Source organism: Orbicella faveolata, unplaced genomic scaffold (genome assembly GCF_042242905.1).
Source record: "Orbicella faveolata isolate gen_17 unplaced genomic scaffold, um_ofav_v1 contig_13, whole genome shotgun sequence".
Taxonomy (NCBI): Eukaryota; Metazoa; Cnidaria; class Anthozoa; order Scleractinia; family Merulinidae; genus Orbicella; species Orbicella faveolata.
The window spans coordinates 10,407,544-10,422,500 of record NW_028301540.1 but is presented as its reverse complement, the minus strand read 5'-3'; the positions used below and the strand labels follow the sequence as shown (position 1 = coordinate 10,422,500).

General features: G+C 38.8%; 2 protein-coding genes across 4 annotated transcripts in view; one reads left to right on the top strand and one right to left on the bottom strand.

The window, feature by feature from the left end:
* Positions 1–14,957, bottom strand: part of LOC110042109 (uncharacterized) — a 38,896-nt gene that overhangs the window by 12,320 nt on the left and 11,619 nt on the right. For 2 of the 3 annotated variants that reach the window (XM_089284597.1, XM_089284596.1), the window contains exons 15-32: positions 14,829–14,942; positions 11,955–12,335; positions 11,609–11,719; positions 11,066–11,179; positions 10,077–10,457; positions 9,886–9,996; positions 9,562–9,678; positions 9,035–9,151; positions 8,805–8,921; positions 8,288–8,404; positions 7,261–7,377; positions 6,686–6,802; positions 5,972–6,085; positions 2,839–3,216; positions 2,271–2,387; positions 1,985–2,101; positions 1,521–1,637; positions 1–76 (exon numbers count right to left, since the gene is read on the bottom strand). The exon at positions 1–76 is cut by the window's left edge and continues 38 nt beyond it. In XM_089284597.1, the coding sequence (XP_089140723.1) occupies positions 1–76; positions 1,521–1,637; positions 1,985–2,101; positions 2,271–2,387; positions 2,839–3,216; positions 5,972–6,085; positions 6,686–6,802; positions 7,261–7,377; positions 8,288–8,404; positions 8,805–8,921; positions 9,035–9,151; positions 9,562–9,678; positions 9,886–9,996; positions 10,077–10,457; positions 11,066–11,179; positions 11,609–11,719; positions 11,955–12,335; positions 14,829–14,942 (2,833 nt within the window). The remainder of the gene's footprint in view (positions 77–1,520; positions 1,638–1,984; positions 2,102–2,270; positions 2,388–2,838; positions 3,217–5,971; positions 6,086–6,685; positions 6,803–7,260; positions 7,378–8,287; positions 8,405–8,804; positions 8,922–9,034; positions 9,152–9,561; positions 9,679–9,885; positions 9,997–10,076; positions 10,458–11,065; positions 11,180–11,608; positions 11,720–11,954; positions 12,336–14,828; positions 14,943–14,957) is intronic. The other variant, XM_089284598.1, reaches the window with a different exon arrangement.
* LOC149114936 (uncharacterized) lies at positions 13,852–14,597 on the top strand (the record flags this gene model as incomplete). Its single annotated transcript, XM_089284601.1, has 1 exon — positions 13,852–14,597. A coding segment is annotated over one exon (729 nt), but the record flags the coding sequence as incomplete, so codon positions are not given.

Below are 14,957 nucleotides of genomic sequence, written 5' to 3'. Positions count from 1 at the left end.
GCGCATTGATAACTGCCTGGTTTGTTAGAGCAGGTTCCACCATTCAGGCAAGGGCCGGCCTTGCACTCATCGATATCTGAAAATAATTTACAGACATTTAATAATGATGATATTTTAACGGGAAGCTTTCTCACCCGTAGGTGATCTACAGAAAGGTCCCGATCCAAAATAACATTAAATTATTAAAAAATAAATACACAAATTAAAAAAATATATTAAAAATACAAAAGTAAATTATAAACTAATAGATTTAAAAAAATTACTTTTATTTAAGCAACACATAATGATAAACTGAGCAGCGTACTTCTGTAATCCGCCAAAACGTTTTCGGTTTTCTATTATAAGACTCTCAAATAATGGTACGGTTGTATTCGAAACAGTATTTTAATTTTGTTTCTTATTTTCTTGAGTCTTGTCGCACTCATATTCGGAGCTAAACGGAAGTAAAGCCGTTTTTTGTTGTTGCTTTTGTCGTTTCAGATACTAACTGAAATAATATTTTGGATTTCTTTTCCACAGTAACTTCCAGAAAGGTAGAAGTTGACGTGGTAGTTTCGACTGTTATTACAACATTTCCTCTTTAGGCAATTTCATCGACTTTAATCAGGACCTAGTCTACCCATGATACCTTTTAATTAGCCATATTTACCGCCGAAACGTCCTTTTTAATTGCCGCTTTTTATCTCACTATTAAAAGGCGCCCACTTTCTCATTAGCAGGCAGAGCACACTTATTCAACACAGTAGTCAATTGATAGCGGAGCTCCGACCGCCCGAAGGGCCGCCGGGACTCCGCTAAGAAACTAAGAAACCCATGAATTGATTTTCTCATGGTTATCATGGCTAGCGGTATTGCTCGTGGGCGCGTACGCATGACGACGGCGACGATGGAGTTGCGCAAGATGGCAGCCATACTCCAGCTAAAAGGTTGACTGAGACATGCAGTCTTGATTTATAGCCCCCTTCTTTGATATTGGACATCCATGTTATCGTCAATTGACAACTGTCCAAACAAGGTATCCGCTGACCAGTATCACGTGAGCATATCGCGGCTCTAGTTTAGAGCTCATTGAGGTCAAATGTTATTTTTTACCGCTGATCAAGTGCTGGTTTTCTATTGGGTCGCGGGTTCATTTCAACTTGTAGTAAACGGGGCCAGCGCAAGCTTGTTTGAAAGACGGTTAACGCTAACCCAGGATTAAAAGTTATCAGAAGCAGTATAAATATTTCTTGTATACAAATGGTTTTCACTGCCTTTGTTTTGTGTCTTTTGAGATTATTCAATTCAAAACAGAAGGCCAAACAATATACAGAAAACCTCAATGAAAAAGTACAAAACTCAAATCAAAATTCTCGTTTTATCTGGGCTAGTATCTAAAGCGGGCCTTGAACAACCCGGCCCTGGAGCTTCGCTTTTACGCTTGGCTAAATCTATATCTAAATCTGTATATTACTTCTCTTGATTCTGTTCAAAAGTTGGCAAATACATGTCACGAAATAACGAAAAGCACTGAGACGTACCTTGATCACAATGTTGTCCTTTGTATCCACTTGAACAATGACATTTATATCCACCAATAGTGTTAACACACGTGGCACCATTCTTACATGTAGTACTTGTTTTGCATTCATCTATATCTAAGAAATGAAGTAATAAGATATGCTATTGAAAGTCTCAAACTCATAAATATCTCAACAACTTCAAGCAAAGGAAATCGTGGTCCTAATGGTGGTTTGATTAGTGGACATTCATGTAATAAACATAAAACTTTACGATTTTCATGTCATAGCTCTAGTTTTCTCTATACTTTGTATTTCGTCAAATTTCCAAACACCTCAAAGAACATGAAAAACTACTCCGCAGACTATCAATGCTGCGTCTTCTCGGTGCTTGAAATTGCGATGAAACACATTTTTTTTCATCCTTTTCTATTTATATTGCATAAGGATGTATCCAGAGAACTCCTAGACTCAATTATTTTTACCTTGGTCGCAATCTTGACCTTCAAAACCACTGGAACACTGACATTGATAACCACCGATGGTGTTAACGCAGGTAGCACCATTCGCACATGGTTGGGCTGTTAGGCACTCGTCCACGTCTGAAAGACAAATCAGTCAGGAAAGTTGTTATTCATACACAAAAATAGTGTTAAATGGAAGGCATGGAATTAAAAAAAAATGAGGTGCTTCAACTGATAACTTCAGTGGTATGATATCTATGTACTATGTTTACTTTATTATATTATGTTTATTTCATGAGTGCATCACCTTGTTCACAGTCCTTTCCTATAAATCCTGGTTTACACAGGCATTGATATCCATTTTTCAAATCAACACATGTCGCACCATTCTTGCATGGCTTTGCCACAACGCATTCATTGACAGCTGCGGTTAGAAATACCGTTCATTAAAACAACAAAAAAGAGAAACAAAAAGTCAGACAAATAGACAGGCAGACGGTAGGACGGACGGACTGATAAACAGACTTATTGCACTATTTACAGTTGGTAAGTCTTTTGTTAACTAAATCTCTTTTTTTATTTTCTCAAGCCAGTTTATTCCACGTGATTTGCGTGCTTATTCGCGATCAATTACTTTCTAAGACTGGGAACAGTAATAATAATAATAATAATAATAATAATAATAATAATAATAATAATAATCATAGGTCGTCGTTGGACTATTATAGTATCTGACCATGACGTTTCGAACTCCTAAACAATTACTTTGGGAGTAGCTGCTGCTATCATTGCAACATTAAGCTATGCTCCCTAATACCCTCCGACGTAGTGCAATATTTGAAAAATAGATAGATAAATAACTAGTTTCTGCTTACCTTGGCCAGAATTTCCACAGTAACGTAAATTACAACCAGGGGTCCTTTGGAGCTCATACACAAAGAATCCCTTGCACTTTTTCACCTTTATTTTAGCATTCCACTTACAGCACCGGGAGCCAAAGTGGAAGCAAACCTTCCTTTGGACGATTTCTCCTTCCTTTACAGGATGAGCTCCTTTCAACCAGCCGGGCGAATGCGTTCCACAGTGCGACGTCGGAACACAAGTGTCTGCCATCTTGTCTCCAGAGTCACCAGAGAAACGATACCAAGCTGGTGTTGCTATTTCTCTTTCATCGCACTTATCAGTGTTACCACTGTATCCCGCAGCACGGTCCTTCTCGTCAAGAATCGTGTACGACTTACATTCGTCGATTTCTGAGGCGACATTTAAAGTAAATATATGGAAATTAGAATAAGTAAATGGAACTATCTTTTTGTATGCCATGGCCCCCTAATGTATCTAGCAGAGCTATTGAATGTACATGTAGCTTTTCCTTCACCTTTAGAAGGAAAACGTTAGGCTAGAAATCATCTCTTATTTAGTCACAGAAAATTATGTAAATTACTGCGATTTCTAAAAAACGACAAGCAGAAGTGAATTTTTTCCCTCCCAAGATTGAAGAAAGTAGCCAAAATCCGTGAACGTTTTTCAACATCGAACGGCTGCCACTGAGTTCCAACACGGTCTTCCGGCTATTTCCAAATAAGGGATGCCAGCTTTCATGTTATAACGTCACTGCGCGCATGCGATTTCCATGATTTTTTATTCTCAGAGCATTTCAGGGAAACCCATCTAAATGTTAGGATTTTTAGCCTATCAGTATCCTTTCAGCATGAACGTCTATTCTTTGGACTTCAGTAAATCTTGCTCAGGGGTAACGATGACCATTTTGATTACATACGTTAAAAGGTTCGCGAGGAAGATGTAATGCGGTTGCAGCAAGCACTCATAAAGAGAAAAAATGTCCCAAACGGGCGCTGAGCCCATTACCTCCTGTACACCGCTCCGACACTGAGCCATAAGCCAACGTAGATTTTAAATCAATTGTAAGCAACCAACACCAATCACGCTAAAACACAATTGACTGAGTTGCTATTGATTTTGATTTATTTCTTACTTAGGAAGCGCATTTTTTTTTAATCAGTACAAGAGAGCGCAAAATAACTTTCAGTTGCTGTCAATTTTATGCGTTTCTTTCTGCCTTCTTTTTAAAATTCTAAAATTGCATTTTTAAAGTGCCACTGAAACGAAATTTTCGTACTCTCTTTTATTAGCCCAGTTTATAGTTTCAAACGTGCTTAAAATAATGGTGAACTTTATTTCTGTCAAATCCTAACGGAAAGTGTTTTTTTTAGCTACTGAAATCGACTTTTTGGAGCAAAACTGTGTCCGGGCTCTGGAACCGAGTTTAAGGACCTTGTGACGTCACTGGTTGTATTCACGCGAGAAGCGCTATAGATTCTCTCTTGTTTTCACTTGATTTATGCAAGTTTATTCTTCATATTGTCATACCTGCTAGTTTTCTACCTTGTAATTTCTGTCCAGCCTTGACAGGAAATACACATCATAAACGTTGGAGGGCGCCAAAGAGTGTAGATTCACCAAAATAAATGCTACAGATTAGAACAGCTCAGTATACTTTTCGAACATCTTGAGTACTCGATTAGATATTTCGAAGACGAGTGTGGCAACTTTTATATCACGTCCTGAAGCCTAAACACGATATTTCGTCGTCTGTTTTCAGCCTGGTTCTGAAATTTGGATTCTCACGTTTATCTAAGGTCTATTAACAAGGTTCGAATATATCCTCGGCAACTTTACTGCATTACAAGCCGCAAGCGCATCAGCCATCCGCACAATCACGAAGTTATTAACGGTCCACAAGCTTTGAGTCGAGTGCTTCTTTGCACACAGAGGGCATCTTTTTATGATACTAATAAGTGAGATTTCTTGTGGTAGACAAAATGTATCTTTGAAAATTGTGATCCGCAGCGGGGTTTGCCACATCGCCGCATACGTGTCAGTGTAAACAAAGCGGGAATTTCGCTTCTCTTTGGCACGTATCTCCCAATTACAATATTTCACGGCCGATGGATTACTTTGAGTTCTTTAGCACATACTTATGTCTATGATCTTCATTTAATAGTATCCAAGTTCAAAGCAATTCGTTAAAACGTCACTAGTTTACACTCCTTTCGAAGGTTTATTAAACAGAATTTGAAGCAATTTGCATATATGACCTTTCGGGGCCGACATTGTCACGCTTTCTCTCGTTTCCTGAAAACAAACCTGTAGGGTTATGGCAGCTTAGTTTACCTTATAGTTTAAATTCGCTCCCTCATATAAAAGAAGAGGGTTTCCTAAATTGTGGCTGTTGTGATAACTTGTAGGATGTAGCAGATACAACTGGACTAAAGGTCACTGTGACACAGTCTCGTCCGCGGTGAAACTCACAAAGCGTCCGGTTTCCTCGAAGCGAAGCGACTCGAAAACTCGAAGCGTTGTTGCTGCGATTCGTGCAGCAGAACTCCGGATAATATTTTCAAAAGCCGCTTTCTCTTGTTTTCATGTCTTTTTACTTTATGAGTGTAGATATTGTTTAATTGAGTGCTGGCGATTTCGCCAAGAGTCCCGATCATTTTGCGATCTAAGAACTCCCACTCGTTTGCTTGCTTACATAAAATATCCTGCAAATATCCAATTAAATAGACTGAAAAGTCCCAGGATCGACTCTTGACCTCTTCATGTCTAAGGCCACTGTTATTATCTGCTTTACAGCTCTGAGATGTCATTAAGATGTTTTTTGGGGGGCTTCGAACAGTATTCTCTTCTCCCATAATCACTCTAAATTTTCAGCGCGGCATGAGAATAATACAACCAGTGACGTCACTAAGCTGTTTTGGCCGCGGCAAGATGGCCGCCAATTTTGGGCTTAACCAGCCAACTTCGAACGGCTGAAAAAGCAGTTTTCGCTTACCGTATGCGAAAAAAAAGTCTGCAGTGTTTCCAAGTAAGGTTGAAACTTTATTACTAAGCAAAAATCTCACATACGAAAATTTCGTTTCAGTGGCACTTTAAAGTTAATTGTATTTGTTTTTTATCAGCAGGTATTATCCCAATTTAACTTACTTGTTTCGCAGTGTTTGCCAGTATATCCCCGTTTGCAAACACAGCTGTAACTACCGTACTGATTCTGGCAGGTACCACCATTTAAACAAGGTCTCGTGATACATTCGTCAACATCTGATGTGAAATAGATGATTTTTGAAAGTTATTAGAATAGATGAGTGAACCATGCATTAACAATAGTTGGTTTATCTAGCAATATGTGCAATTCTTTCCACATGTTTATACGTCGATATTAAATTATGGTATTTATATGCATTACTATATCTGAATCATGAAAAAGCATAATTATAATAAAACGGCTTAGACTGGTTAGCCTACCAATAGGTTTGCTACAGTGACTATGTTCATAGTCTCTTGCTTTGCTATGTTGAGAATGATGCGGAATTGATGGATGGGTGGATGGATGGAATGGAATGGAATCTTTCATTTAAATAGGACACTTTATCAAATTGAAATATACAGCAATATTAACATCTAATTTACATAAAATCCGTACAGAAAATAGTACACACAATATAAGTTCCTTATTTACTATTGATAGCTAAATGTTCTAGAGCTAGTTTGGATGGATGGATGGATAGATGGATGCGTTAATGAGTGATCAAACGAACGAACGGTGTTACATGAATAAACATAAACCTGCTTTTTCATCGATTAATCGTTAAATGCATAGTAATAGGTAGCCTACACACAAGTAGGAGGAACGTAAAGAACCTTGATCGCAAAGTATTCCTGTGAATCCCGGGATGCAAAGACACTGAAATCCACCAACGCTGTTAACACAGGCGGCGCCATTTTTACATGGCTTGGTTGTTAAACATTCATCTACATCTGAAAGGAGAAACCGAATTGTGTTGCACTGAGTTAACGACCAATTACGACAGTAGCTGCAATAATGTTTTAACCGAAATTTGGATTCAAAGATATGTACGGTTTACAGCGCTAAATAGGAGTCAAAGACGTCATTCCAAATAAGTCATGCATGATAAGTTACTACTCTGTTCTGGCATAGTAAGAAACTGGCCATGTAGACAATATAATACATAGAGCTCTTGACTTCAGCTCTCCACAAAACTCAAGTTGAAATGAATCTTCTTCACTGAACTAATTGGTGGCATATGCTACAGTGTATAATAGCTCAGCATCTCATTGTTTAATTTATCGGATAATTTTTGGCAACTTTATGACGTCACGATAAAACTAAACCTGCTCTTTCATCGACCAATCGATTAATGTATAGTATTTAGTAGCCTACAATCAAAACTAGCAGAAGCGTAGTTACAAAAAACCTTGGTCGCAATGTTTTCCTGTGAATTCGGGTGGGCAGAGACATTGGTATCCACCGACAGTGTTAACACACGTGGCACCATTCTTGCATGGTTTCGCTAGTGCACACTCGTTCACATCTGAAAATAAAGATTTTTACAATCATGATAGTTATTTGTCCAACTATATCTATATCATTAGAGCGAAATTAAAAATTTTATATACCGTGATAATAAAACGGCTTAGACTGGTTAACATACCAATAGGTTTGCTATTATGAAAATGATATAATAGATGGATGTATGGATGGACGGATGGATGGATGAACGCACGGACGGACGGATGGACGGATGGACGTTTCAAATAGCTAAATTTATGTACTATTATCATAACAACCTGTTGCATCCATTGTTTTTCAAGTTGTTTTTTACAGACTGTCAAATTCATGGCTATAGTACCAGAACAGCCAATAATTATCGCGTGCATCATTGCCGGACTAATCTAAAAAAAAATTCACAATTATTTACCAAGGTCCAAAGATCTGGAATTCTCTTCCTGTTACAATCACTTGATTGTCAAGTTTTCCCAATTTTAAGAAAAAACTGCAGAGTGTTTAGTAAAATAATTTCTGAACTGGCAAACCCGCACACTGTTGCACTACTTATGTAACCGTATTGTTACATACGAGGTGGCCTCAACTAAAATCCTGATGGTTTCCAGAGGTCACCTCGCCTCACATTAAAATATTTATAAATACGGTACATTGAGTAAAAGAGGCAAATAAACAGATTGAATGAATCAATGAACGGACGGACGGATCGATGGATCGATCGATGGATTAATGGGTAAGTTGATGGGTCAGTGGGTAGTTGTGTTGATGGTTGGATGGATGGAAGCAAGGATGGATGGATGGATGGATTAATGGGTAAATAAGTGAACGAACGAATGAACGCAGTACATGGATAAACATAAACCTGCTCGTTCATCGATCAATCGATAAATACATAGTATTTAGTCAGCCTTCAAACAAACAAAAGGGACATAAAGAACCTTGATCGCAATGTTTTCCTATGAATCCCGGGATGCAGAGACATTGATATCCACCAACGCTGTTCACACAGGTGGCGCCATTTTTACATGGCTTTGTCGTTAAACATTCATTCACATCTGAAAGGAGAAACCGACATGTTGCAGTACAAAGAATAAATTTTGACGGTAGCTGCAATAAGGTGTTAGCCGACATTTGCACTCACAGATATGGATATTTTTTTAGCGCTAAATAGGCATAAATAAATAGACATAAATATAATACCATGATAAGTTACTACTTTGTTCTGGCTAGGCTGACTATCTGTTACACATAGCTCTTGAATACAGTTCCCCACGAAACTCCATTACCTATTAGACTTTTTCTTTCAAAAAGTTGGTAGTGCATGCAATACTGAGCTAAACATTTTAGTCTTTTTTTGTTTTGTTTTGGCTAAGTCATGATAGAAATAAATCTTTCTTTCATTGACCAATCGATGAATGTATAGTATTTAGTAGCCTACAATCAATTAGGTAAAACCTTGGTCACAATGTTTTCCTGTGAATCCGGGTGAGCAGAGGCATTGATATCCGCCAACAGTGTTAACACACGTGGCACCATTCTTGCACGGTTTAGCTGTTGCACACTCGTTTACATCTGGAAAATGAGAATTTTTTAAATGATAAAAAAGGAAAAAATGTTTAAAAAAATAGTTTGATCAAAAAAATAGTGTAATCAAAATGAACACTTTAATAGACATTGTGAAAAACCTTGGTCGCAATGTTTTCCTGTGAATTCAGGGGGGCAAGAACATTGAAATCCACCAACGCTGTTGACACAGGTGGCGCCATTTTTACACGGCTTGCTTGTGGAACACTCATTGACGTCTGGAAATAAATCATAAAATTAGAACGCTTCACACATAAAGAGACTCTATAACGCTGTGCAAACTTTAAATCAGCAGCATTGTGGCCTTGAGTGGATAGTTGCAGCTCAGGTTAAGTTTTAAAGAAGGCTCAGCCAATAGAGCGTTTTGTTTCAAATCAAAACCTGTCGTTTGTTTATGATCGTCCCCTGTTTGTTGTTGCTGTTGCTGTTGCTGTAGCTCTTGATTTGCCAACGCCCCATATTTTTCGTCTTTTTTACAATTGGTTGTACTACATTTTTGGCCCGTTTTATGCCTAACGAGTACCCCATTGAGACTCTCAGATATCCACCCTGTAACCTTCTAATACAATCTAGACCTTAACCAAGATTAGCCAAATAACATAATTTTCAGGGACAGCTCTTAAATTACCTTGATCACAATGTTTTCCTTGAAAACCACTGGGGCAACTACATTGATACCCACCAACGGTGTTCACACATGTGGCCCCGTTCTTACAGGGTTTGACTGTAAGGCATTCATTCACATCTAAAAAATATTGATTTTGTTTGTAAATAAGTTATCACTCATGACCATCTAGTAAAACAACAACTTTACTTTTTGAATATTAACCTTGGATGCAATTGCATCCCGTAAATCCGTGTATAACAGAGTTTAGTTTATATAAGCCTAACGTTAAGTTCAAAAACTTAAAAGCTAAGGTTACGTAAGCAACGAGAAAGCACATTTATTAACCTGTTTCGCAGTTCTTTCCTTCAAAGCCTGGTTTGCAGATGCAAGAATAACCATCTTGTTGTGCGACGCACGTTGCACCATTCTTGCAGGGTTTATTTGCAGTGCACTCGTCTGATCATTGAGAAAACCAGTAGGTTAGTGTAATTTTCAGATCATAAAAATGTCATCGCTTACAGAAGTGCTTAACTTACCAAAACCAGCGTTGCCGCAGTATCGAAGCCAGCATACAGGAGTCCTTGCCAGTTTGTAGACATAGAACCCGTTGCATTTCTTAATCTGAATGTTAGCGTGCCAGAGGCAACAGTTGCTGCTCCAGTGAAAACACACTTTTCTATTGACGGTTTCACCAACCTTTGTCGGATGCGAACCGCTTAGCCAACCCGGTGCGTGCGTTCCACAGTAATGTTTTGGAACACAGGAAGTGGGCATCATAGTTCCAGCTGCTCCAGTAAATCTGTACCATTTAGGCGTTACCAGATCTTTCTGGTCACACTTTAGGGTGTTACCTCTGTGGACACTGGCTGCTCTCAATCTGTCATCCAGTTTCTCATAATGCAAACATTCATCGAACACTGAAAGAAATATATAAACAATAGCCTCCATTTGGCGCGAAAATATGCTAGGATATTTGTCCGTAGACATTATCTGTTCCGAGAGGTGAACAGTTTTCCGAGAGCTTAGCTAGTGGAAAACTGTGAGCTTCAAGGAACAGATAATGTCCAAGGACAAATATCCGAGCATATTTTCGCGCCAAATGGAGGCTATTGTGTTTATTACCTTCAGTTTTTTTTCGCAATACGCGCAGTTTTGAAAATTGGGGAATATTCTCGGATATTCCCCAGTTTGAGCTGGGGAATATTCGGTCACGTGACGTATTTAGACCAATCGCCCGCCAGCAAAAATATTTGATGGATGACAAGAATTGATATGTTCCTGTGCCTAACAAAAAATTACCTTGGATCTTAACTTTAAACTACTATACCTACTATACCTACTGTAAACAGAATGAACCTGAGTTGCAAACAGAAATGAAACGTTTTCTTGTCGTTTAAGGTCGCATAATGGAGGTTGTGCATTTCTGATATTTTATGATACATTTTTATCCAACGTGACAGATGAATTTAACAATTAATAACCTCCTGACTTAAATGTGCAAATTCAGCACTGTGTTTATATGAACCTGTCTCGCAGTGTTTCCCGAGAAATCCCGGTCTGCATTTGCATCTGTAGCTTCCTTGTAGATTCTCGCATGTTCCACCGTTAACACAAGGTCTGGTGATACATTCATTGACATCTGAAAATCAAATGATCCCTCTAATTTAAATACAGTTCAATCTCTAATACGGACACCAAGAGACAGAGCATAGTGTTCGCATTTGAGAGCTGGGTCCGTCATCATGACTATTCGGTAGCTAAAAGAGGTCCATAATGGTCTTTTAGCTCATCTAAATTAATTAATATGCAACCTGTAAAATTACTGTCACCTTTCTTCGTACCTTTTTATGCAATAACAAAAATCTAAGGAGGTAAACTACAAGAGATCTTGTTTTTGATATAAATAATAGTATAACTTGTTTTATTAGGAGCAAAGAAAGGTAAAACGTAAAAACAGAAGTGCGTTTTTTCTGTTGACCTATTAGAATTTTAATTGATCTGGAAAGTTACAAAGATTTTCTCCATAAGTCGGATAGTTTGTAAAAGACGACATTGTGGAAACTATTACCTTGTTCGCAGTTCTTCCCTTGATAGCCAGGTTTGCAAAGGCAGGTATAACCGTCGTTGTTAGTCACACAGGTGGCGCCATTTTGACAAGGTTTGCTTGCTTTGCACGGATCTGTGATAGTTTATGAAACAGAACATAGATTAATTAACATATCACTGCCTCCAGTAGATTTCCTTGCCTTCTTTGCTTATTTAGCCAACAATAATTGCAAAACTGAATAGACCATAATCTGTCACTCAAGAATTCAAATCAAAAGTATCATTCTTTTGTTTGGTATTTTAATGACCCTAATCAGCAGCAGCAGTAGCAACAACGTTAACAACAATAACATCAACACTGCACTCACCAAATCCTGCATTTCCACAGTAACGAAGCCAACAGACTGGAGTCCTTGCTAACCGGTACACGTAGAAGCCGTTGCACCTCTTTATCTGGATATTAGCATTCCAATTGCAACAGCTACTGGCCCAATGGAAGCACACCTTGGCGTTGACAGTGTCTCCGATCTTTGTTGGATGCGAGCCACTTACCCATCCTGGGGCATGGGTTCCACAGTAATGTTTGGGAACACAGGAAGTTGGCATCCGAGTACCAGCCGCACCAGTAAACCTGTACCATTTGGGTGTTACCAGGTCCTTTTGGTCACACTTTAAAGTGTTTCCTCTTTGAACTCCTGCAGCTCGTATTCTGTCATTCAGAACTTCGTAATGTTTACATTCGTCAAACACTAAGACAGATTAATAACAGTGTGAAAATCACATCAGAAAGGCTTCCCTGCTTTTGCGTAAATTAAACCCTCACTTAATTACAGGAGATGAGGATGGAAATGATGTTTCTAAAAAGGAAGTAAATTATCCAAGCTCACTACAAGTCTGGCTTACTAAGTTACTATTACAATAAACATAACAATTCCCTGGTTAAAAATATATTAAAAACATAAGCTTTCGGCGATCAGTCTATAGCCTTTAACGAATGAAAAATGTGGCGCGCAAGCGAAAATATATACGAATGGGGTGCGAAAAATTGAGAATAAAAACAAACGTGAAAAAAGCATGAAGATAAAAATGTAAATGAGGCCTGATTACAATAAAATAGAGTATTGCCTAGGCAACGGTTTTGAGTTGTTATCCGCGTCGACGGTTTTTGCTGTGCGCCAAGATTCTAGTGTTTTTCGAACGCGGTAATTGCCTTTGTCAATGACACAAGCATTGTCGAAATCAATGGAGTGATTGTTTTGCCACGCATGGTTGGCAACATTAGAGCCATTTGAATAGTTCTTCAAGTTTCGTTGTTGTTCCTTTTTTCGGGTTTGGAAGCATCTTCCGGTTTCTCCTATGTAATTCCAAGGGCAGTCTTTACATGGAATTTTGTAAACAACATTACATTGAAAATCTGAGGGTTGTCTGAACTTTGGTGACGGGAATTCTTGTTGAAGGGTTTTAAGTGGTTTGTTGACAACTCGGATATCATTTTTACGGTCAGTATGGGTTGGCTTCCGAAATATATCAATAAAGGCAACTCCATTTCTTCTGGAAACCAAGGTGTCTAAGAAGGCAATTTGGCCGTTGTTTTCAAGTTCGATTGTGAAAGAAATTTTGGGATCACAGGCGTTAAGAGCATCGTGGAAGGAAGAAACGGCGTCCTTCTTGATAATCACAAAGCTGTCGTCAACATATCGTTTCCAAACCCTTGGTGGGACTGGTGAGGTACTGATAGCTAAATCCTCGATCACTTCCATACAGAGGTTAGCAACAATTGGGCTAACTGGACTGCCCATTGCACAGCCGTGGATCTGTTTGTATATGCAGTTATTATAGACAAAATAATTGTTTGAAAGAGTGAAATCCAGTAGAGAAATGATGTCATCTGTGCTGAGAATTGTTCTGGATCGTAATGTGTTGTCATTGTTTAATTTGCTCCGAATGTATTCACAGGCTTTATCGCAAACTCCGTTCTACAGACGGTTCCCCTCCCGCCATCCGTGGTTCTATTAAACACCACAAACCGGGCTACCCTCTTCGGCCGATTGTTTCTTCTATTGGCTCCGCCCCTTACAATACATCCAAGTTCCTTTCGGAAATCCTATCGCCGATACAGAATCACAATGGATATTCTGTTCTCAATTCCTCACAGTTCGCCAAAGAAGTGGCTAATATGGAAATCTCTGATGATGAAGTTATGGTCTCATTTGACGTTGTGTCGCTTTTCACAGCTATTCCAGTCAACAAAGCCTGTGAATACATACTGACCGTTATTTGGATTTCTCTTCCCATCATGCAAAAGAACACAAAATCAGCACGGCCTCGACCCTCCTGTTCCGGGCATCCAACCTCCCTAGCAGCTTTGAAGGAAAAACACGTGAAACCAATCATGTTAGGGCCGCGTTAGAAGCTAATGGTTACCCACCGGCTGTTATTTCTAACATCCTCAATAAGAAGCCACCCCCATCTACAGTTCCTCCACCAGAAGAACTGGTTTCTATGTTCTTCAAATGGGCTGATCCGTCTAATACGTACCAGGGTTTTGCATGTCTCCCTTACATCAGCGGCCTAACCGAGCCCCTCACAAGATTACTCCGCAAAAATGATATCCGAGTTGTCAACAAACCACTTAAAACCCTTCAACAAGAATTCCCGTCACCAAAGTTCAGACAACCCTCAGATTTTCAATGTAATGTTGTTTACAAAATTCCATGTAAAGACTGCCCTTGGAATTACATAGGAGAAACCGGAAGATGCTTCCAAACCCGAAAAAAGGAACATCAACGAAACTTGAAGAACTATTCAAATGGCTCTAATGTTGCCAACCATGCGTGGCAAAACAATCACTCCATTGATTTCGACAATGCTTGTGTCATTGACAAAGGCAATTACCGCGTTCGAAAAACACTAGAATCTTGGCGCACAGCAAAAACCGTCGACGCGGATAACAACTCAAAACCGTTGCCTAGGCAATACTCTATTTTATTGTAATCAGGCCTCATTTACATTTTTATCTTCATGCTTTTTTCACGTTTGTTTTTATTCTCAATTTTTCGCACCCCATTCGTATATATTTTCGCTTGCGCGCCACATTTTTCATTCGTTAAAGGCTATAGACTGATAGCCGAAAGCTTATGTTTTTAATATATTTTTAACCAGAGAACGTTTTTATTCCAATATGTCTTATCCTGGTTACAGTTCTATTTTTACTCATAACAATTCCCAACTGAGATACCAACCGATCTCGCAATGCTTGCCGAGGAATCCCTGTTTACACTTGCATCTGTAGCTTCCCTGTAGATTCTCACACGTTCCACCGTTGAGACAAGGTTTAGTGATACATTCATTCACATCTTGAAATAAAATCA